At 37.2% G+C, this 24,022-nt stretch overlaps 1 protein-coding gene across 2 annotated transcripts in view; it reads right to left on the bottom strand.

The window, feature by feature from the left end:
- Nucleotides 1–15,237, bottom strand: part of LOC149835797 (Wound-responsive family protein) — a 61,534-nt gene extending 46,297 nt beyond the window's left edge. For both annotated transcript variants that reach the window (XR_016432368.1, XM_090008754.1), the window contains exons 1-7: nucleotides 14,740–15,237; nucleotides 13,236–13,451; nucleotides 13,047–13,096; nucleotides 12,900–12,956; nucleotides 9,160–9,225; nucleotides 8,955–9,026; nucleotides 8,544–8,653 (exon numbers count right to left, since the gene is read on the bottom strand). Coding sequence is in view for 1 of the 2 variants with exons in the window: in XM_090008754.1 (XP_089864880.1) it covers nucleotides 8,544–8,653; nucleotides 8,955–9,026; nucleotides 9,160–9,225; nucleotides 12,900–12,956; nucleotides 13,047–13,096; nucleotides 13,236–13,451; nucleotides 14,740–15,025 (857 nt within the window). In the remaining variant the exon portion in view is untranslated. The remainder of the gene's footprint in view (nucleotides 1–8,543; nucleotides 8,654–8,954; nucleotides 9,027–9,159; nucleotides 9,226–12,899; nucleotides 12,957–13,046; nucleotides 13,097–13,235; nucleotides 13,452–14,739) is intronic.
- Nucleotides 15,238–24,022: the final 8,785 nt, after the last annotated feature.

The raw sequence follows: 24,022 nt of genomic DNA, 5'->3' as shown, positions 1-24,022 counted from the left end.
AGGCAGAAATGGGGTATGCGCAACCCTGGAGGACAAAGATGAACTCCCTACTTCTGATCACATCAGAAGTAAGAAGTTCTGCAGTGAAGGAAAAAGGTGTGGTTGGTGCTAGTAGTAGTGTCACGAGCATAAAAATAAGAAGAGAAAGATGGGTATCAGGGAGTTCTTCTAGAGAAGGTAGATCTAGAGGCGCTATTATGAGTTTTTCCCCTCCTAGGACTGCCCCTAGGGCATAACCTGACATTCGTACTGCCATAACTCCTTAGCATTTAGTTGAGCAAGTGAATGTCGCAGTTGGGAGATGGTTTTATGAAGCCTGCATTCCTTTTAATGCGGCAAATTCATTTCATTTTCAGGCCATGGCAAATGTATTAACTAGTATTGGGTTTGGATACAAGATGCCTTCATATGATGCTTTAAGAAGAAAGATTTTAAATACTAATGTAAATGAAGTGAAGATTTATTGTGATGAGATAAAGCATTCATAGAGAGAGACTAGGTGTAACATCATCAGATGGGTGGACAGACAAAAAGTCAAGGACTTTGATAAATTTCTTTGTCTATTGCCCCCAAATAAACCATATTTTTAAAATCAATTGATTTGTATGATATGCCCAAGACAGCAGATGTATCGTTGAGGGTTTTTTATCAGGTTGTAAAAGAGGTTCAGCCTCAAAACATTGTACAATTCATTACTAATAAAGCAATGAATTATAGGATAGCAGGTAAAGAACTGAAAGAAAATTATGAGTCATTATTTTAGACCACATGTACTGCCTATTGCATAGACTTCATACTTGAGGACATTGGATACGACATACAATTGAATGCTGCCAAGAAATTACAAAATTTATTTATAATCATACATGGGTTTTGAACTTAATGAGGAAATATACTAATGGTACTAAGTGTTAAAGTATAGTGCTAGTGCAGACAAGTTGGATCAGTTTGGATATGATCCAAACCCAAGATATATGTTGCGTGATTGACATTGTGTTATTGGGGATGCTTGTAATATTATTTTATGTTGTAGGACTATTATGTCCATTAAATCATTGTATCTTATGTATAAGTAAAGGAAATTAGGTCACATATGGTGTGAAAAAAATACGTGATCCCCTAAACCTTGCGTCTTCTTCTTCGTCTTGTTAATCAGTTCTGGTGATATTTCAGAATCTAACATGGTATCAAAGCAGGTTGGATCTAGAGTTTGACATTGTCTCCAAAAGGTATGACCATAGAGATCATCTTCTAATTCCAGTAAAGAAATATCCTTTCTTAATCTATCTTCTCTGATATTTTTCTCGATTCCTCTCATTTTTCTTCAATCAATCTTTATTGGATATCAGTTTATTGTTTCTTGATACTGAAGTCTAGATCGTATTCACTTTTGAAATACTATTCTCTTGAATATGTTTTATCGTATCCTCATCTCTCTTAAATCTGCTTTTATCTGAAATACGATTCTTGATCGTTATTTGGCATTAAGGTCTATTCTTTTTCACTCCCATCTATTCTATTTGGTTTTGTCGTGGGTTAAATTATGAACCCATAAGATCTCAAATCTGGTTTCATGCTCTTTTAGCCTTATCGTGTTAAAATTCATTGACGTGATTTATTTTCGCATATTAACGTGATTTATTTTCGCATATTAACGTGATTTATTTTCGCTTATTAACGTGATATTCCATTGATGTTGATCGATCGCTGCACATTGATGTGATTCAATTTTTGCATATTGACGTGATAATCTGCATAATCACGTGATCTGATTTCTGTTCCTAAAAAAAAGGAACAAATAGACTGCAGTTACAGTGCTAAACTTCTTTCGATTGTACCAAATTAATTTTATTCCTTGGACTAAATATTAACAGTCACATAACGCTAGCGTTCGATCAATCATCCTTTCTCTTTTCTTCTTTGAGTATTTTGATCTTGTATTTTCTTTCAGTGATCATGGATTCCTCTTCAAATCAATCTGAATTGTCATCAAACTTCCTTAGTGAACTTGTTTCTGAAAAATTGAATAACACAAATTTCCTGACTTGGAAGAGACAAATCGTTCCTTTTATTAGAAGTCAAAATTTGTTTGGTCATCTGGATGGATCAATTTCAGCTCCACCAGAATTTATTGCAAAGGAAGAAAATGATGCATAAGGGGCTACATCTTCTAAGATTGTTCGAAATTCAAAATATGTTTCGTGGATGAAGATCAAGCATTAATTGTCTATATCACTTTCACCCTAAGTCACACGGACTCGGCTAGGGAGGCGACGCACCCATGTCGATATGCCCCGACACGGGTGAGGACGCGGGTGCGGCTTCGGACACGGGCCAGACTCGGTCAACGACGAGTCAGACTCGGTCAACGAATCGAGTCTGAGTCCGTCCTTGTTTTGGACTCAGTCAACGTTGACAGAGTCCAAAAATGTCCATTTCAAAATATTTTTGGATCTGAGTCGGGTCTGGATCCGAACCCAACTCGGATTCAAACTTCATCCCGAACCCTAAAAGAGGTTTACAACAGGGGGAGGGGCTTACCCAGTCGATTTTGCCTCCCCCCAACCCCTACAGCTTCCTCCTACACTCACGCCGGCGATCCAGACTCCGACGACGGTAGCCGCAGGCGACGCCAGCCACCGTCTCCCCTTTCCTCCGTCAACAGGTATGCCCCCCTTTCCCACTCTCTCCTCTTCGTCCGGCAGGGGGCTCCCCCTTCCTCCTTATTTTTCGGCAGGTGGCGGAGCCCCTTGCCTCCGCCCCCTGCAAGAAAAAAAGAACGAGGCAGGGTGCTCCGCCCCTGCCTCGTTCTTATTTTTTGGCAGCCCCCCCTCCCTGCACCTTCTACTCATAGAAGAGGGGCTTGGCCCTTCCCTGTGCCTCTGATTCACAGAGGAGGAGCTCGGTCCCTCCTCGTTTCCCTTTTGTTCGGCAGGGTGATAATTTTATTAATGCGTTGAAGAAGGAAATAACAGATTGATAAAAGAACTGAGATTGCATTGTCCCTTCATAATGACAAAATGATGAAAGTGACACAGTCTTGAGATTATCGATTTCTTAGAAAACTTACTCAGGATGGTCGACTGGTGTCTTCCGCATCTTCAATAAAGATATTCTTGTTGATGCAATCTTGAATGATATTCTTCAGGACGAAACAATTCTCAGTGTCATGCCCTACTGCCCGATGAAATTTGCAGAAATTTTCTTTGAATATGCCCATGATTGCTGAGGGATCAACTGCTTTAGGCAAACAGATCATATCTCTTGCGAGCATGTATTCCAGAACACTCTCGAGTGTCTGGTCCAAAGGGGTGAGCTCTTGATCCGTACTTCAATTCTTGTGCTTTGGTTTTTCTTGATCTTTCTCTTTATGTTGAGGACTAAATTGAATAGGCTTATTGTAACGCCCCGAATTTTCAAAACAAAGCTAAGTTGAAATTTTCATGAATTTCTTTTTTTTTTCTTTGCAGCAGAACTTAGGAAAGCTTTTAACAGCGGAATCAGACGATAATGAGTCGTCAGTTTTAAAAAACCTCGAACACATTACAGGTATGTGGCCAAGCAACTCATTGACCACCAAAGTGTTCCATTTTATCGAAACCCACATGTTTATTACAACATCACTGCTTGGAAAAACAATATAGGTTCAATAAAAGGAAGCAGTACAACTTTGTCTAGAGAAACCCTAGAACTCGATGTCGCCTTGCTCCGCATATCGCAACGCAGGTCCAACACCTGTAATCCCCATAAAACGGGGTCAGAACTACTGATGGTCTGGTAAGCAAGCAATCACACATTCATTCAACTCAAGTACATACGATAACCAGTTTGCAATAACGACGTTCAAGCCTCCAAGACTTAGCGTATATCGCAAGAGCCTCCTCAGGGCTATGAGTTGAACATCCGCTCAAGTCTTCATGACTTAACGCAAGCCTCTTCAGAGTTGTGATTTGAATAACCGCTTAAGTCTCCACGACTTAGCCTTGACCTCTTTCGGGTCTCAAAGGGATGTCTAGCTCAAGTCTTTATACTTAGCACATCCGTATCTCACACATCTAAGGACGGCTCCTCGAGCTTCGCTTAGTCATGCGGATACAACACAGGTCTTTGCCTAGTCGGTCCAGTCGTATACCGATCATGACACATTCACAAAGGTTGTGCAGGACGAACTCAACAACGTCCATTCACTTATACATTCAAGCATCGTTGAACCTAAGCTAATGCTTTGTTTTGATAATTAACCCCTCCCCCTGGGCTTAAGGAGGTATATCTGAGCACCAACGCGACGATCTGGGGGTTGATTATTCTATGTATTCCCCCTTTTCCTTTCGCTCTATGTGCCATTTGTTTGCATAAATATATATATATATATATATATATATATATATATATAATAAATGAATAAATAATTTAAATTTATGTTCAAGTGTGTCAAAATTATCAAATATATTCATTTACACATGATAAAATAAATACGCAGGTTATGGTAAACCTCTCTTACTGTACTTACTGGTTAGAATAAAAGAAGGTAACCTGTGCTGGTTATGATAACCACCCTTACAAGTTTTAGTAAAAGCGGGTAACCTATGTTGGTTACGGTAAAGGAGGGTACTTGCCCTCCTTGTTTCCCTTCTGTCTGGCGGGCAAGGCTAGGCTCGGCCTGTCAGTCGAGCCCCCTCCTTCCCCCACTCCTTACCCCTACCTGGCACCCTTGCCGGAAAAAAGAACGAGGCAGGGGGCTCCGCCCCTGCCTCGTTCTTATTTTTCGGCAGCCCCCCCCCCTCCCTGCACCCTCTGCTCGCAGAAGAGGGGCTCGGCCCCTCCCCTGCTGCCTTTGGCTTTTTGGCAAGGGCGAAGCCCCTGCCGCTGATAAGGTTCAACAGGGGCTTGCCCAGACCCTCCCTTTTGCATCAGACAAGGGCTAGGCCCACTCTCTCGAACCTAGTTTATAGAGAGGGAACGAACCCCCTCTCTGCATCATCCCCTCGCAGAGGAGGGCTTGGTTTGAACCTGATTTGCACAGAGGGAACAAACCTAGCGCTCTTATTACTATTATTTTGAAGTGTTTATTAACTTTATTTTATTTACTTATTTTCTTTTCGGTTTTCACTTTTCAGATATAATGGCGAGTTCTAGCGGTAGTGTCAATACATTTGGTTCAAGTTCTAACCCTGAATTAGAAGATTCTTAACCACTTTGGAGGCTTGTGACAAAAGGGATAAAAGCTAGTGGTGGTGGTAGTGGGAATGTGCAGTTTCATTGTAATCTATGTAAGACTGTTTTCACGGGTTCTTATACGTGTGTGAAAGCATATCTTTTGCATATTCGTGGTCAAGGAATTAGGGCATATTCTAGGGTTGACAAATACTTTTTAAAGCAATTAAAAAAAGAACAAGAGGAAGTTGAAAAAAAGAAAATTGCAGAGATGAGAAGTGATTCGATTAATCTGTCTTTTCCTATTACTAGTGATGTACAAGAAGAGCTTTTAAAGAAAAGAAAGATGGAAAGCAATAAAACAATACAAGTGTCAATAAAAAACATAGCAAAAGCAGAAATTGATAAAAAGATTGGTCGATTCTTTTACTCAAGCTCAATTCCTTTTAATGTAGCTAGAAGTCCATACAGGAAAGATATGATTACATCTTTGGCTAATTATAATTTGAGTGGTTATGTGCCTCCTAGTTCAAAAAAACTAAGAACAGACATTCTTGCAGAGGAAAAAAATAGAATTGAAGACTTGTTAGAGACCCAAAAATTTGCATGGAAACGACATGGAGTGTCGATTGTTTCTGATGGGTGGACTGATATACAAAGGTGACCACTGATAAACTTCATTGCTTACTCATTTAATAGGCCAATCTTTTTGAAGACTGTTGATGCATCTGGAGAGTATAAAGATGTTGAATATTTAAAGAGATTATTTGTCGAAGTGATAAAAGAAGTGGGTGAAGAAAGTGTGGTGCAAATCATTACTGACAATGCTCTAGTTTGCAGTCGTGCAGAAATGAATTTGGCAAGTGAAGATACATATTCACATATTTTTTGGACTCCTTGTGCAGCACACAGTTTAAATTTGGCACTTAAGAGTATATGCAATCCATCAAAAGATGATGCACATGCACGTGAAATGTATTTATGGATTGAGGAAATAGAGCATGATGTTCGAAATATTAAAAATTTTGTTGTAAACCATCATCATGCCCTTTCTATATTTAATAGGCATTCTGATCTTAAGTTACTGAAAGTTGCTGAAACTCGTTTTGCTTCTCTCATTGTTATGATGAAAAGAATTAAGCAACTCAAGAATGCATTGATGATGATGGTGGCTGATCAAGATTGGGTTTTTTATCGTACTGAAGATGATGTCAAGGCTCAAGCTATCAAAAAATGCATCTGTGATGATTTTTGGTGGGATAAAATTATATATTTTGTTGAATTTACAGAGCCTATTTGGGAAATGTTGAGAGAAGTTGACAGAGATGTACTCATGCTTCATAGAATTTATAAAATATAGGATAATATGATTGAAAAAGTTCAAAGTATCATTTTTAAACATGAGAAGAAAGATATTGCACTTGATGATTCAGAATTTTACAATCATGTACATTCAGTTTTAGTGAGAAGATGAGATAAAAGCAATACACCTTTGCATTGCATGGCACACTCTCTCAATCCAAAATATTATGCAAAAAAATGGTTGACAGCAGGTGTTGGTCGTGTTTTTCCAAATGAAGATCCTAAGATATCAAGAAATAGAATGATATGTTTGGGAAGACTTTTTAACGATCCTCACATGTTTAAGGTTGTAAATAGTGAGTTTGGCAAGTTTTCTACTTGGAGATTTGATTCTTTAGCAGCACTCGTGGCAAGGGACGAGAAAGATCCCCTTAATTGGTGGGCAACATATGAATCAGAGACATCAAATCTATAATGTTTTGCAATGAAGTTGTTATCTCAACCTGCTACATCATCTTGTTGTGAAAGAAATTAGAGTACATATACTCAAATTCACAACATTAAAAGAAACAAACTCACTAATAAAAAAGCAGAGGATTTGGTTTATGTTCACTCTAATTTACGATTAATTTATCGCCGCACCAAAGAAGAGTATAGGTACTTTTTTTTCTTTGTATTCAAAGTTTGTATTTAAATATTTGTATTCAAAGTTTTAAGTTAGATACTAATATAGTCATTTTTTGATACAGTTGTGGACCATCCAAGAATTGGGATGTAAATCCAGAAGATTTTGACTTGGAGGGAGAACATAATTTGCATACTCTCAACATGGACTACCTCGATCTTGTTGTTCCCTCTAATTCAGACGATGAGGCAGATTTATGATAAGTTTTATTGTTTATCACACTCACAAGCTTTTTTATGTGTTATATTTTTGTAAGTTTGTGTTGTTAAGAATTGTTTTTTTTTATTTTTGCTTTAAAATTTACAATCTTTGTGTTAATTTATTGTTATATATATTTAAAATATATATTTTTTTAATATATATAATATATAGCCGAGTTCCCGTGTCCGAAATTTTTGAAATTGCGCCGCACCCGTGTCGCATCTGCACCCATGTGACATAGCTTCCACCTTATCACAAGAGGTACTGATTGCTATTCCAAATGATTGCAAAGAGATGGAATTGTGGAACAGATTGACACAGACTTATTCTCAGATATCTTAAGCCAGAGTCTTGTTTCTCAAGCGTGAATTTCAACTCCTCAGAAAAGGCAGCATGTCTATTATGGAATACTTGAACAAGGTGAAGTCCATTATAGATCAACTAGTTATTATGGAAAGGTATTATGGGTATTATAACAGTAGGAAAGAATGCATGAAGAAGATACTACAAAGAAAAGTAAAAGAATAAATGTATAGTAACGAGGAAGGCGGTCTTGAAAGATGGGCAAAAGAACAAAACAAAAAAGGTAATCTTAGAGAATGAAATACACAAATGTGGAAGAAGAAATAAAAAGAAACTTTCTTGCATCATGGTGCACTTGAAAGAACAGATACTATGTAAATTTATGAGAAAAAAATGGATATAGAGAGAAGAGGGCTAGAGATATTGACATGAATAATCAGATTATCTCTAATGAGATGGGTGACTCACTTGTTCCTCATTAGTATATGATTAACCTAATTTATGGTTATTGAAAGTAAGAAAAACATAATACAAAATCTAAGCCAGTGACATGATCATAAAGAATAAAAAGTATACAGTAAAGTTTCAAAGTTACCCTACAATTGGCATCTTTTTTTTCCTCGAGTGATTTTTAAATGATAATAGCAAATAAAATGCATCCGAGCTATTGAATCTTGATTACTTGATTACAATCAAAACCTCTTTCGATAAAATTCATCTAACCAGAAGTAACACTGGAAAACTGAAGTAAAGAATCTGAAACAACACAGATGTTTTTTAGTGTCATACAACTGTAAACACAGGACTTCTACAATCAAAGAGATGAACTGGTAATGCTTAGAAGGTCCGCAAACAGAAAAAATATTGTTTCATGCTTAGCACACAATAAGGCCGTTACCTATCCAAGAATACATCATAAATGGGTTTCGTATAATTTCCTTTCCACCTTCCATAAGCAACTTGGATGGCATCTGCTGATACAATTTGCTTATTTATGTATATTGGTGCCTGTGAAGAAATAAAAGAAAGACATGTTCTAGTAAGAATCTGCTAAATTTTGTATCAGCTAATTAAACCACTTTGACAAATGTTACAAGTATTCAACATATGTTTGATTATCACAGTTGCCACATTGATGCAAACATCAAGCAACAGGACAGTAAAAAAAATTGTAATTTAGTAGTACAAGATAAAAACAATGATGAATAACTATTCTCACACAAAATAGAATGTTAAGCAGAAATAAATACAGTTTGAGGTTCAGGCTGATAAGTAAAACATTTGAACAAAATAATAATATCAGTAATACCTTGCATCTCTTTGCCAAATTTATTGCGTCTGATGGCCTAGAATCCAGAACAAGTACAGCTCGCTCCCCAGCCTATATATTCTACAACTTTAAAAATATATAGAAAAGAGAGAAAATGGTATACTTGCTAGCTTTACCAACTATAGCCATTGAAATTTACAGTAAGATAAAACTATAATTCAAACTGAATAAGGGCTAATGTCACCTTGCCAATATAAATGTGGGCATGGTAGGTGTTCACAACCCTTTCAGTAATCCTCACCATTCTTATCTGCAGTTTTGAAAAAACAGTAAAAGAATAAACATAGTAAGTGACCATATGAGTAGGCTCTGACATATGACTCTCAAAAGAATCCTATAGAGATAGATTCCCTGCTGGTTTATCCATTAATAATGTCGATGACATCCAATTTACATGTCATTCAAGGTCCATATTGTCAAGAAAATTCATTTCATTACTAAGTTTTATTGATATCTAAATGGCAGAGAGTGCACATTGTACTTTCAAAGGGATGGTTGCTAAAATTTTCAAGACCTTGTCAAGATATTAAGAAACATAGCATGATATTAAACACAAAGATACTTGTAGGATCATGATGTTTTCATTCTTGGGTTTCAAAGGATCCAGCAAGGACACATTTGGCAACCCTAGAGTATAATTTGTCATGTTGAATCTTCAAAAGCAAACAGAGGTGTCCTGTGCTGCTGTGCATAAGAAAGTATGTTGCAAGGATTTGATGAGTTTGAGCTAAGTACGCAATGAAATGAACTCAAAACCATCAGATTTCCTCCAACAATAAAGTTGTAATCATCATCATTTTTTCATGTCGATATCTCCAGACTGACAGTGGGCTCACAATTATTGATTTTACTATGTACATGCTCTGCAATTACATGGTAGAGAACGTAATTTCAGATGCCTAACCTAAGCAATTTCCTATTTCTTAGGAAGATCCACTAAGGGATCAGACCAGACAGGTGCAGGAGCTTGGCCTCATTACTCGCACAAAGTTATGGAAGAAGAGGAACAACTAAAGCAGGCAAAAAAGAAAAAAAAATCTTTATGCTACAAATCCAGATTAGTAACCTATTTTTCCATTTCTTCATTTCTTTCAATTCTCAATGTTCCTCTTAGGAGTACCTGTAGAACCGTGAAAAAAAAAATGAGGCAGCCAAACTTCATCCATAAAATTTAATGGAGAAAAATACCAAACTCCAGTATGCATTTTACTTTCCTCTTTTACACATATCTGAAATTTCCCCCTTAAGCCTGTGATAAACAAGGTTAACCACTTTAATAAAAATATATTTAACCCATTTCTAGAACAATTGAAAGCAAATGAATTATTAAGGCCTTCAAACTTGTTTTTGTTATTAAAATATTTTAAAATTTTCTTCAATTGAAATGGTGTTGTGAAAAGCGTTGAGGCATAGCGAGGCGCTCCACCACAAACCGAGGTGAGGCGCAAAGCGCAAGCCTAAAAAAAATGAAAACTTTAAAAAAATTATAAAAAATATCTAAAAATACAAATAAATAAAGTAATGCTTTATTGATGAAATAACAACCAATAAGAAATAGAAAATCTCAAATAAGTACTAAAAAATATGAGATTAACATATAAAAGTAACTAAAAACTGATTATATAACTGGAAAATATATGAGATTAACCAAAAAAAGTTAAACTATACTAAGAAACTTATTACATAACTGAAATAACTAAAAAATATATGAGATTAACCTATAAAAATTAAAATATATGAGATTATTCTAAAAAATATGAGATTAACATATAAAAGTAACTAAAAAATGATTACATAACTGGAAAATATAAGAGATTAACATATAAAAGAAAAAATATACTAAGAAACCATTTACATAACTGAAAAATATATGAGATTAACCAACAAAAGTTAAAATATATGAGATTATTCTAAAAAATATGAGATTAACATATAAAAGTAACTAAAAAACTGAATACATAACTGGAAAATATATGAGATTAACCAACAAAAGTTAAAATATACTAAGAAACTGATTACATAACTGAAATAACTGAAAAATATATGAGATTAACCTACAAAAGTTAAAATATATGAGATTAACATATAAAAGTAACTAAAAACTGATTAAATAACTGAAAAATATATGAGATTTGATGAGTTGTGGAGCCTGATTCAAAGTTTTTGCCCTTACAAGGGGGGGGTCTGGGGGCTCCCCCCCTCGGCGCAGGTCCCGCTGCGCATTCAGTGGGCGGGGGTCTTAGGGGGGCAGCGCCCTCCAGAAGAATTTTTTCTTGGGCTTAAGTTTGAGACCCGGTTTCTTATGGATCAGACCCGACTTGTTTAAGTTTAGGGTTGTCGCCCTTGCCTTGTATAAATTCTTTTTTTTCTTCCTCTCTTCTAACTGTCGAAAAAGAGCAATAAAGTTTTTCTTCTCGACGGCCGTGGTTTTTTACTCTCTCTCTAGGATTTGAGGAGAGGTTTTTCAACGTAAATCTGTGTGTCCTTGTTGTGTTTGGTTTGATCGTTCTTGTTTATTGTTTCCTTCGGTTGTTTCTTGCTCGCGGTTTTCGTAACAAGATTAACCAACAAAAGTTAAAATATATTAAGAAACTGATTACATAACTGAAATAACTGAAAAATATATGAGATTAACCTACAAAAGTTAAAATATATGAGATTATTCTAAAAAATATGAGATTAACATATAAAAATAACTAAAAAATTGATTACATAACTGAAAAATATATGAGATTAACCAACAAAAGTTAAATATATTAAGAAACTAATTACATGACTGAAATAACTGAAAAATATACAAGATTAACCAACAAAAGTTAAAATATAGTAATATATTAAGAAACTAATTACATAACTGAAATAACTGGAAAATATATGAGATTAACCTACAAAAATATTTTTGATTATGTCTCAGAAGTCTTGTTGTAAAAAAAAAAAAATTGCGCCTTGAAGCACAGAGGGTCGTGCCTTAAGGCGAGGCGCGCCTTTTGCGCCTCAAGGCGCATTTTTTATAACACTGAATTGAAACAACACTTAATAACCATAAAGAGAATTCAAACAAGTTTCTCTTTGAATTTAGCTTTTCAAACAAATTTCACAAAGGAAAAGGAAAAGGTTCCAACATAAACATCTTCAAAATAGGGCCATTTAGGTTGTTTGTCTTCAAAAAAACTTCTATTTTGGAGTAGCTTAAATTTCCATTAATGGAACAATTGACTAATCACTAGGTGACCCATTCTAGGCCATATATATTCAACTTATACGTATAAAGAAGATTCAGGTTCAGTGCATCAACATTGCCCATATTTATGACTCCAATAAAAGTCAAATTTGCTACAGCTACTCCATGATAGAGCAATGGAGGACTTGGCGGAAAAACTTCATACTCTCACAACAGGTTTCCATCTTGGAAAGTACCGCCTGGAATGGAGCTGTGTTATTACGAATGCCGCAAACTTGCAATGCCATTTCAATTACATATTATTGTATCCTCTAGCAGCTGTCAACTTTAAACCTTGAAAATAATGTAACACTTTTAGCTTCCAAACTTCAAATTATGCTGCTGCAATTCACATAGCCCTATTTTCAGATTAATAAGCCTAAAAGTACTAAAATAACAGTTCCACGAATACAAAGGAGGGAAATACAAAGGGTTTATATCCATACTATGAGAGAATATAGTGACTAGCATGAAATATGCAAGCATAAAGCTTCAGTTTTATGAAGAGATGTTAACCTAGATATATATTTGGAGATACTGAAAACACTTTGCAGTGTGGCACATTTATGCAAACAGCAGAAAAGAAATCAATAAATAAGCTTCAAATATTCCTTCAAAAGGAAAAAAATGACCATAGGGTGAACAGAAAGGGGAATTTCTCTTTTGCCATTGACGTGAAAACAAATATAAGAAGCATGATCTACCTCGTATCCAAGTGTTTCAATAGCATTTTTCATGAAGTCAAATTGATCCGGGCACTCCTGGGTCACGTTCACATTCCAATTATTATGAAGGAATGCAATTAAGAAATAACTAAAATAAAAGAAAATTAGAAGAAACGCTGACTCTACCTCCTGGTCTCCATGTAGTGCACTGATCAGTCTTTCTATAGCAAATTCCCCTGCAATACCAGTGAAAATTCAGTAATTCATAGAAGGAACCTAAAGGATGAAGATAGATAGTACACACAGGGGCAAATGAAAATACAATTTTTAAAAAAAATGTACAAATATAATTGAAATTTACATGCATTTTCGTACCAACAATAATAGGCAGCCAAAAGTCACCATCACATGAAATCTTCAGAAAAACTGTTGGATTTTGAAACTGACGGAAGAAACTATGCCCAGGGGAACCAACAGCATTAGCCTTGTAATCCTTAGCTTGAACAGGAACAGCAAGAAACTGGCCAAGAGAATTCCATTTTTCCTCATCTAGGAAACCATTCTTTCGCAAGTTGTGGTGCCTGACAGTTTCTAGGTAGAACAAAAAGGGTATTTCTTTTCAAAACTTGTACATCAGTGTTAACACACACACACACACACACACACACACACAGGCTCTTTGTGTATAACCAAAAGAAATTAGTAATGGTAAAACAGCAACAGGAAGATCCAAATAACACAAAGAACAATTCTATTGTGATCAAGACAGTATTTTGTGGTACAGTATGCCGGCACACTACAAACCAAATTACACTAAGCTGTTATGTAAATGGAGTCCTACTTATTTGTCAAAAAGATTGTAAGCATAGAACACCCTTCGTGGTTCTTATCTCCAACCATCACTTACGGATAGACTAGTGTGTCTTTGTCTTGAACTCCAACAATGTAAAATAAGGAATTTATCTACTACCAAGGGATTGAAGACCTACACCTACCTTGCATTATTAAAATAAGGCATTCTAGAATTGGAAAGGAATCTATTCAACAACAGGCGCAACATTAGCAACAAGGGATTTATCTAAAGCGATGCATTGACTCCAACACAGGGTGCAGTCTAAACCATTTCTTCATAGTGAATCCTCTAAGACAGAAATCCTTCACCTATTCATCATCTAAGAGAGTTTAACATACTGCTCCCGTGTGCATAGGCAAAAAATTTAGCATCCCATCAAGGCATGAAATGAACTGCCTTATTCTTCACCTTCATCAAATCAGCCTTCCAAATAGGACTCAAGTAACACTTGTATGCCGTAACCCATCCATCCATTACAACGTCCCCACAAGCTCCAATTTCTAGTTTCCTACTCTAAGGTAATACAAAATAAGCAGCAAGCAATTCAGAGGGAAAGCAAATTTTGATGGCAGGTAAGCAAGTGTCATTGATTAGAAGAGGGTCCGTCGTTATTGAATGCGCACGTTTTCAACCACAGAAGATATCTCCATGAGCCCACCATTTTAATGGGGTTTTGGCTAAAGGTTTCATCTCATCCTCCCAAACTTGACGACCAATAATGATATCGCCTTAGTAACAAAACCATGATTGAGAACTGCTAAGTGGAATGCATAGAACGCAGATCACTCTGATCAACCAAAGAAAACCCTATAAACCAAGAAGCCCCGTAAAGATTTTGAGCAGATTATAAAGTATGACGCCGCACTTCACAAAATAACGTACGAGAAAGAAAAACCCATTTGAGCAATTAGTCTGGGGATCGATCCAAATGTACCAACCAACAGAAAGGAGCCCCATTTCTCATGATGAAGATGGTGGATGTTGGGGAATCATAAGAAAGAGCAAGACGTGCAAAAAATTGGCAACCTGGCGCAAGAAGGAAGGCCTCAATGTAGTCGCCGTTGTTGTCGTTGCGGCCGTCTCTATCACGCGGACGATTTCCCGACGATCTGTTGTGGTTGTTGGAGAAGCCGAATAAGCCCCCGCACGAGACGACGAATCTTCTTCCCCCGCAAACTCTAGGGTCCCATTGGGGCGCGCATTTTGATGATGAAGAAGATGATGGTAACGATGATCCCCACCAAGTTGAGTTCTCCTCTGAAGAAACTCTCATTCCTGAGACGGGATGGAGATGAACTTGGATCCCAAACATTCTCTCTCTCTCTCTCTCTCTCTCTCTCTCTCTCTCTCTCTCTCTCTCTCTCTCTCTCTCTCTCAAAGGGAGGGGGAGTTAGTTGGGGGCTGCCTGTCTGTCCACTGAGAAAAGGAGGACGGTTGGAGGGGATGGATATCGGATAGAAGATGATGCCTCAGCGTCCACCAGGGACCCACCATTTGCTTCATCGCCACTGGCCATCTTGCCTCACAGGAGCCGACGTTTCAGGGGAAAATAGGTCAGGCTATTTGCCAAATCACCTTCCAATTAGTGTCTTCTCATCGTCACCGTTCATTGTTATGATCAACGGTCAAGAAGGCAGCCATTCATAACTATCCCACGTGCCGAAACAAGCCAAAGTGTGAACATAACCTCAAGGGGTCCTCGGCATGGTCTTGGGCTCGTGGATAGGGAGGTCTCTTCCAACCTCAAGTTCGAATCCCTTTGTGGACGCCACTTTTCACAAGGCAAAGCAAGAGGCTCCCGAGGGTTGAGGAAGATGCAGCCAAATCATTCCGTCCATTGTGGTGATCACTGGCCATTAGTGCGGCCATCACAGTACCTTCATCTTGCTTTCATGGCCGCACTAGTGGCCAGTGATCACTACAATGGACGGTGATGATGTTGTTTAGTGCATTTACCGCAATATACCATCGGTCATACATGGATTTGGTTGAAGCACATAGGAGGCGTTTGTTCCGCCCCACTTCCTATGAAAGATGCCTTTTATTTTGTTCTCTTTGTTACCAGGGGATGAAACAAAAATCCTTGTGAGATTTAGGTGGACGTGCCCACATATTTGATGGCAAAGCCCCGTTTCAAATCAAGTTGCACTGTTTTTTTTTTTTTTTTGGACGAAGAAAGCTGGGGTTAGTCCGACCCCCACCACTTATACAACTCATACCATTGGATTTTGAACTTGCAACGTCCCGACACAAGGTGAGGTGCACTAACTGCTCCTACCAAACAAGTGGAGCACCCCGTTGGTGAGTCCCACTGTTTCTTGGGGAACAACTTCCCTCCCATTGTGTCACTCTCGTGGCAAAGGGCTTTCCAGTTTCCAACTTGGTGGCGTGTACCAAGCGCCCCCATGTGCTAGTCTTTTTTACCATTTCCAATAGCTGTGGAAAAATTGCAGTTTAGTCGCCGTCTTAAGTACGATAAGTTGACTTATCCCTTGTTCGCAGCATCAGCGTAGATGTAACCATAAGTTTCATTGGACAAATTTGTACAAACACACGGCACATACACACACATTATATATATATATATATATATATATATATATATATATTCATGGTCCATTTGTTAGGAACCAACTGATGGATCATGTATTTTCAAAAAAAAAAAATTAATTGATTGAATATTTACAAAAATTTTGAGCATTAAAAAATCTTGCTTATGCATCATAGCTGGATGGTTGAAGAGTGGGCCCCTTTAAAGCCAACCATGTAGATCACATCTTCATGGTCGGATTTAAGAAAGAAAGAAACCAACAAACCTGTGAAAATCTTGGTTCACAGTCTAGTTTTTCATATTTCATTATATTTCCAATTCTCATATTTTAGTGGTCTCTTTCTTTCTCTCTGTATATATATTATTGTATTTACAACCCACTTAGCAAACAGTAGCTTTTTTATAAACTCTTATACATTAACCATTTTGTTTGTCCTCCCCAATCTCCAGAAGCAAGTTGGCGGCGCACACCTTTATTAATTATTTTAGTATAACCATAAAAACAAATGAACACTAGCTCCGAAAGCAGGCTTATCCTTCCCGTAGTTGGCAAAACTCTCTTTTTTGATGTAAAAGGAGGCGCCCTCAATCCCCCATTGGGTTTCAAAAATTGGCAAACAAAACTTGTGTTTTGAGAGAAACGTTTAGAACAAAAGAATTTGCATTTAAGAAAAATACTTTTAAAGCTACTCAATTATGGATTCAATTTTGTTAGATCTTAGGTTTAGATCATATTGAGTCTTGAAAAAATCTTGTGATTCCTATACCCTAACATGATTTTCCAATAAATTCTCTCTCTTACACACACATATATATGCTATTTTTTTAACCTTGTTTTGTAAAATTAGACATGGAACAACGTCTTGCCTAAGATTGATTACCCCTTGATCATACCATGGCATGCTTAATTGCATAGAGGGTTGGATTTGAACCCAAGACCTCACACATACACGGTATACACATTACCACTTAGTTAAAAGAAGATTTAATGATTATAAGTCAACAAAAATATTACATATCCTTAATTAGTCTCCATATGACACAATTAGACGAGCTTAATCGGGCTAATCAAACATGAATACCTGATCAATCTCGACTCATTTACTTACTCAAATGAGTCTGAGACGGGTTTAAACGAGTCGAGCCCAAGCCCAGCTTGAGCTAACTCAACTTGTTGTGCAGCCCTATCGGTGGGTGACTTTTGTGAGCTAGTATACTCATTTAGGGTTCTAGATTTGGTGGGGGAAGGGGCATTTATTGACCTTATTTCCTTAACTTGTTTTTATTCGTGAAAAAGAAAAAATAGTTAAAATCCATCTATAATGTTAGCTGTTTTTTTTTAACTCATTTTTATGTTATTTTCTAATCTATTTTTTATGCAAATAGTTTTTAATCACATGTTCATTATTTAATGATTTACTACCATCTCACCTGTGTGGGTTAAGTTAGGGTGCTCCTAACAGTTTAAACATTAAGATGAGGCCAAGTCTCATTTGACAAATGACCTGATTTGAATCCCAGATGAGTTTAGAATGAAAAAAATATGAAAATTCATTGGGTGTTAAGGAATGAAAAAGGAAAGTGAGTGGGTTGCTCTCGTTTTGAGGGGAGGATGTTGTGTGTTCTCCCCCGAAGAGGCACTGTTTGCTACGGTGCGTGTTCGGGGGTCCGAATGAGCACCACGTATATGAGCACGTGGGGCTCGTATTCCAGTGTGTGTAGGCATCACTTAGCATCGGAGTCCGGTGTTGTTGCAAAGACTTAAGTACCATTTCTTACTATTCTCGCCATGAAACGACGGTTCAAGAAAATGACAAAAAATGTCCTCCATTCAAAAAAAGGAAAACAACGGTTCGAAAAAAGGACAAAAATGTCCTCCATCTAGAAAGTTGAGGATGATGTTAACTCTTCGAAGTCCAAACAGTGAAATGAACCTGAAGCGCTCTCTCTTTCTTTTCTGTTTGAACTTTCCGTCGTCATCTTTTTCTTCTTCCTTCTCCGTGAAGCATTGTAAAACCCTCTCTCTCTAGACAAGAAATTAAGGGAGGCAAAGAGTCGGTGATTCGATGGCGATCATCGTCCTCTTTCTGCTAGCAGTAGCCGAAATGTTGCCCTTATTCAGCAGGCAACCGACTTAGGCGGCCCCTCTCTCGCCTTCGAGGGACACTTACAATGGAATCTTCCTCCAGTACACATACAACAGAGTCTTTCAAAGTATGATTTGTCTACCCCTACGTCGGCAATACTTTCGATCAGAGCTATGCCTTCCAGGCCACCCTAACGTTGCTCAACACGAACGTTCGCACCCTCAAGTCATGGCGGGCATTCGTTGGGTTCTGGCACCGCGAGGTCCTCATCTTGACCTCCAGCGTCGTGTTCTTCGACAAGACCCACCTCCTTGCCAACATCGAGAATGACACGTTCCTCTCCAGCATCCCCGTCACAGACCTCAAGACTACCATCGGGACGGTTCGCGACTACAGCCTGATCACGACAAAGATCGTGCTAAAGAGGGGGGAGTTCAACATCACGATTTACGATTTACACAGTAGCGATTTATGAAAATTGCATAGCGAAAATAAATAAATAAATGGCAAATCACCATGCAATTTTTGTAAATCGCTACTAGATATAGCGATTTACAAAAATTGCGTAGCGAAAAAAAATGAAAAATCGCTAAATCGAGTAGCAATTTACGAAAATCGCATAGCGAAAAAAAAACCGCAAATCGCTAAATCAAGTAGCGATTTACAAAAATCACGTAGCAAAAAAAACCTTGTAAATTGCTATGCGATGTTCGTAAATCGCTAAATCACGTTGTGAAAAAAAAGGCAAATTGCAACACGATTTTCGTAAATCGCGTAGCAAAAAAAATTGTCCTTTTCTAGAATCATCGTTGCATGACACCAATGGCAGAAAAGGGTATTACGAAAACTATGAGCAAGAAATAATTGAAGGAAACAATAAACAAGAATGATCAAACAAAACACAATGACACACAGATTTACGTGAAAAAACCTCCCGTCAAATCTGAGAGGGAGTAAAAAACCATGGCCGCCCAGAGGAAAAACTTTATTGTTCTTTTTCGACAGTTACAAGAGAGAAAGAAAAGAAAGAATTTATACAAGGCCCAAAAAAAATTTCTTTTTGGGGGGCGCTGCCCCCCGGATCCCCGCCCGTTGAACACGCAGTGGGACCCACGTCGGGGGGAGGCCCGGACCCCCCCTTCTGTAAGGGCAAAAACTTTGAATCATGCTCCACAACTTATCACGTTGAACTATGCTACAATCAGTGTGCAGGTCAGTCGATGCTTGATGGAGCAGTGTAGGATCGTCTGCTGGATGTGCACAGAGGCATAAAGAGAAGGAAGAGAGAGAGTGTTGATGTTCATGGCCTTTTTCAGGGGGGATTCCTTTCTCGAATAATCCTGCAATGCAGGGACTGGGTCTTAAATAACCATATCCAGGGTACTTAAGTCTTTACAACTGCTCCTTTTCTAGAATCATCGTTTTATGACACCAATGGCGAAAAGGGTACTTAAGTCTTTGTAATCGCACCGAACTTCAATGCTAATTGATGCTGACAAACATGGAGATACGAGCCGCACGTGCTTACATACGTGGTGCTCATTCAGACCCCCAAACACACACTATAGCAAACAGTGCATCTTCGGGGGGGGGGGGGATGTAACCTGCTTCGCATTTTGAGCATTAAATGAAGAGAGAGGAAGATTGTCTCTTGAAGGAGGTGAGGGTCTTGGAGGATATTATGTGGGCTCTTGGGTATTTTGAGAGAGAGAGAAAGAAAGAGTAGGTCTATTCTGAGTGTTGCTTCTTTTGGGTTTGAGATGAGTGGTGTCTCAGAGTTTTAGATCAAAAGGTGAAGATAAATCCAGCATGATGAATGAGTTCAATGAATCATTAATTGGATTATATGCATCAGTGCATTTTTTGGGTGATTAAAGATGAATGATGTTCAGGGTGTAATTGGTTTGATGCTCTCTTGTTTATTTTGGCTCTATTTTGTATTTACATGTGACTTTAGGATCGAGAGACCATCGTCACCATTCCTATGAAACTTAATGATACCAATTATATGAGGTAAGTGTCAATCGTGAAATATCAAATTTTGGGCAAAGGTCTATGTGGTTTGGTGAATGACACTGAGAATGAGCCAAAGCTAGTGCTCACAAAGAATCACAATTGAAAATAAGTGACACTTCAAGGGAATGACATGACTAAAGTCATTGTTGATTATAAGAAGAGATGAAATAAATGAAAGATGAGTCATTCTAAAATTATGGGATAACTCGTTAATAGTGTGAATATAAAGAAGTGTTTTAGTTTAACAAAGTTTGATTTTGATAGTGATGTTTGAAAATATCTTCAAGATATATATACTTTAAAGGATATTGCTCATACTTGTAAACTCCAAAATAAATTGAGAATTATGACCTAAGGAGACATGGGCATAAGAGAATACTATAATGCTTTATCTCATCTTTGGGATAACTTAACCCTCTTTGAAACCTAAATGGCATTGTCCCATGGACATTGAGCTCCATGAAAAATAAATCAAAACAAAATATTTTTATTAATTTGTTAACGAACTTATACCCTAATTTGAGAGAACTAAGTTTGTTCTCCTTCATAAATGATGTGTTCTGTTCATAATAAAAACTCTAAAAAAATTAACTATGAAAGAAAATAAGTTAAAGAAACCCGCTCCCTCCAAAGATGAAAATTTCATTCTTGATATGTTAAGAACTAAAAATCATACAAGGACTTACAAGCCTTTATATTCCAAGAAAAAAATTTATCAAATGATTTCAAAAACTACCTTAATCACCACGGAATAATATATCAAAGATCATATCTTAACACTCCACAACAAAATTGTCTAGCTGGAAAAAAAACATTGACACATTGTTGAAACCACAAGGACCTTGCTTATTTAAAAAAACATTGCAAAAGAGTTTTGGTTCGAAACCACCCTTACGATGGTTTACTTAATTAATAGAATGCTTCAACTACTCTTGAAAAGATCTTTGCTATAAAAAAAATGTTTAAAGTTTCTTTCGACTACAAAAGACTAAGAGTTTTTTTTTGTAAATGCTTTGTTCTTACCAATAAAAATGACAAACCTTCTTTAAAAGTTATTCCTTGTGTGTTTTTGGGTTATGCCAAAAACCAAAAAAGATATAAATGATATGATATTAAAAGGGATGAACTTCATGTCTCAAGAAATATCACTTTTTTTGAAAAAGAAAATGAGTTTGATAGGATTGAGTTTAAGAAAGAGTGTGAATACTCTTTTCTTTTTATTTAGTAAAATAAGCATTATAGTAATCTTGATAATGATGTTTATGTGCATGATAGTAACAATGATGCGCATGAGCATGATAATAATCTTGATAATAATGTGCATGAGCATGATAATATTGATGTTCATGATGTACATGAGAATGACAATAATAACATTCATGATGCACAAGAGAGTGAAAGCTGTGTCCATGTGCATGAGTATGATAGTAACAATGATGTGTGATCATGGGCAATGCCCTAGAAATCTCAACAGAGACGTCCCTTTAATGCCGTTTATCCATGCAAAGCAACATGGTAGGATTCTTGTAGATGAGCCTCACAAAAAATTTCATATCGGTTGATGCTCGAGATGAACGGCATCTAAAACATCTCTAATGGACGGTTACAAGGATCAAATCAAGGGACCCCGCAGTCCTCACGTATTTCTTAATTGTGACCCTCCTACATCAATTCCTGTTCAAGCCTAACTTTGATATTATTTTATTCGTCACTCATTTAATGGACAATGCATTTGTGTAGAAAGCAACGAATGGAAAACCAAAAAACTTTTACGGGTGGGATCACACTAAGATGTGGCATTAGGTTGATGATACACTCATCATATTTTTATTGATAACGTGGTATGCAAGTGGATGACACATTATCAACATTGCTTTATTTTATCTTATTTTTTCAATAGAATGAAATGTTAAAACGATACCAACACGAGAGAGAGGGCTTGTATCCAAAACAAACCTGTGTGCGTGTTCCCAAGACAGCCATGGTCGGTGGATGTTGTTTTGACTTTTTGGGAAGAGAACTAGGGATGGCAGTAGACCGAGGGATAAGGTCTCAACCCCCGCCCCGTTTCAAAATCCGAACCTCCATCCTAGCACGGGGATGAATTTTAACCTTCACCCCTGCCTTCATCCTTGTTCCATGTCCTCCATCCCTGGTTCAAATAGAGGTGAGGCAGGGCGGAGCCCCGTTTCCCCTTAGTCTATAGTCATCCCTTGAAGAATTAGGGACAAGGCAGGGCGGGCAGGGATTGAGATGGGGATAGGGCAGGGTGGGGGAAAGCATAAGTCCATCTACGCAGCCAGATAGATTTTAACCTTCGTCCCTGCCTCCTGCATCCTCATTTCATGCTCTTCACCCCCAGTCCCAATGGGGTGAGGTGGGGCGGGGCGGGGCCCATTGTCCCCCGGTCCACTGCCATCCATAGAGAGAACGAAAGAGGATAAGGGTAAAATAAGAATTTGCTTTTAAATAGATTTTGATTATAAAATTACTAATGTGTGCGCGGTCGGGAACTATGTCGGAAGATTTTGCTTCATTTCAGCATACAGTCAATCACACACGATCTCACGCACAAAAGTAATGTCAACATATCACTGGTAGGTTCTGTTCTGCCCTAACCCAAAAAACAAAAAAGTTCTGCCCACGTCTTTCTCTTCTCAGATTAGGATGGATAGACGTGGTCGTTTTGAATTCTTCAATGTATCAAAATCTATAGCTCTTTATTCTTTCCACTGAAAAATAATAAAATTATAAACTGCCATGTTGACATGTATTTCACTTGTCTTGGACGACATTCTACGTGCAGCCGCTGTGATGTTGTGCGTATTTCCCAACCACGGCCCTTGCAGATCGCGCATCCTTTACAGTAGATACAAAAAAAATGAACTTCAATTATTTTCTCATTTAATGATATTTCAATTATTTATATATATAAGAAAATTGTTTACTACCCTCATAGGTAAAGTACCTGTTAGTGAAAAAATATAGTATTTTTATTTTTATTTTTCAATTTCTTTGCTGACCCTCCTAATAAAATCTACATATTAAGTTTTGTGGAAACTGACCTTTGGATAATGTTTTCCTTATGTATATTCCAAATTTTACAAAGGCTAAAACATCAGTGGCCTACAATGTATCAAATTTTTGAACCTCAAAAAAACATATTTTTACCATACTGAGTACACCATGAGGTCAAATTTGGTCAAAACAATCTACTCTTATGAGTTCCAATTAGATGTGTTCAGCATGGTCTATTTATTAATGATCTACCCTTATATCATGTTTTTTCAATGAAAAAATATGTTTATGACTGCTAATTTTTGGAATGTCAGAAAAACTGGCTCACAAGCCACTTAATCCAACTATCTAAATTCTGTTCCCAAATGGAGACGATATAAATCACATGTATAGAATCAAATAAAAAGAATTAAAAAATGAAAAAAAGTAAAAATTTGCTAGTCGTTTGCACAAACAAATGATTGTGGCAAATATATTTCCTACATATTTATATATTATGATATTAAACCATCATAACTTCCGCTTGTACGCACTTGATCTACATAGACCGAGTCTCCAAAGATAAAAAATAACTTTTGGATCATGTTTAACATGCATTATTTATTTTTTATGCTAATTAAGGTTGACTCTAACATAA

Source organism: Nuphar pumila, chromosome 6 (assembly GCF_984573655.1).
Source record: "Nuphar pumila chromosome 6, dmNupPumi1.hap1.1, whole genome shotgun sequence".
Taxonomy (NCBI): domain Eukaryota; kingdom Viridiplantae; phylum Streptophyta; class Magnoliopsida; order Nymphaeales; family Nymphaeaceae; genus Nuphar; species Nuphar pumila.
The sequence above is the reverse complement of the archived record's forward strand: the minus strand, read 5'-3'. Positions and strand labels throughout refer to the sequence as shown.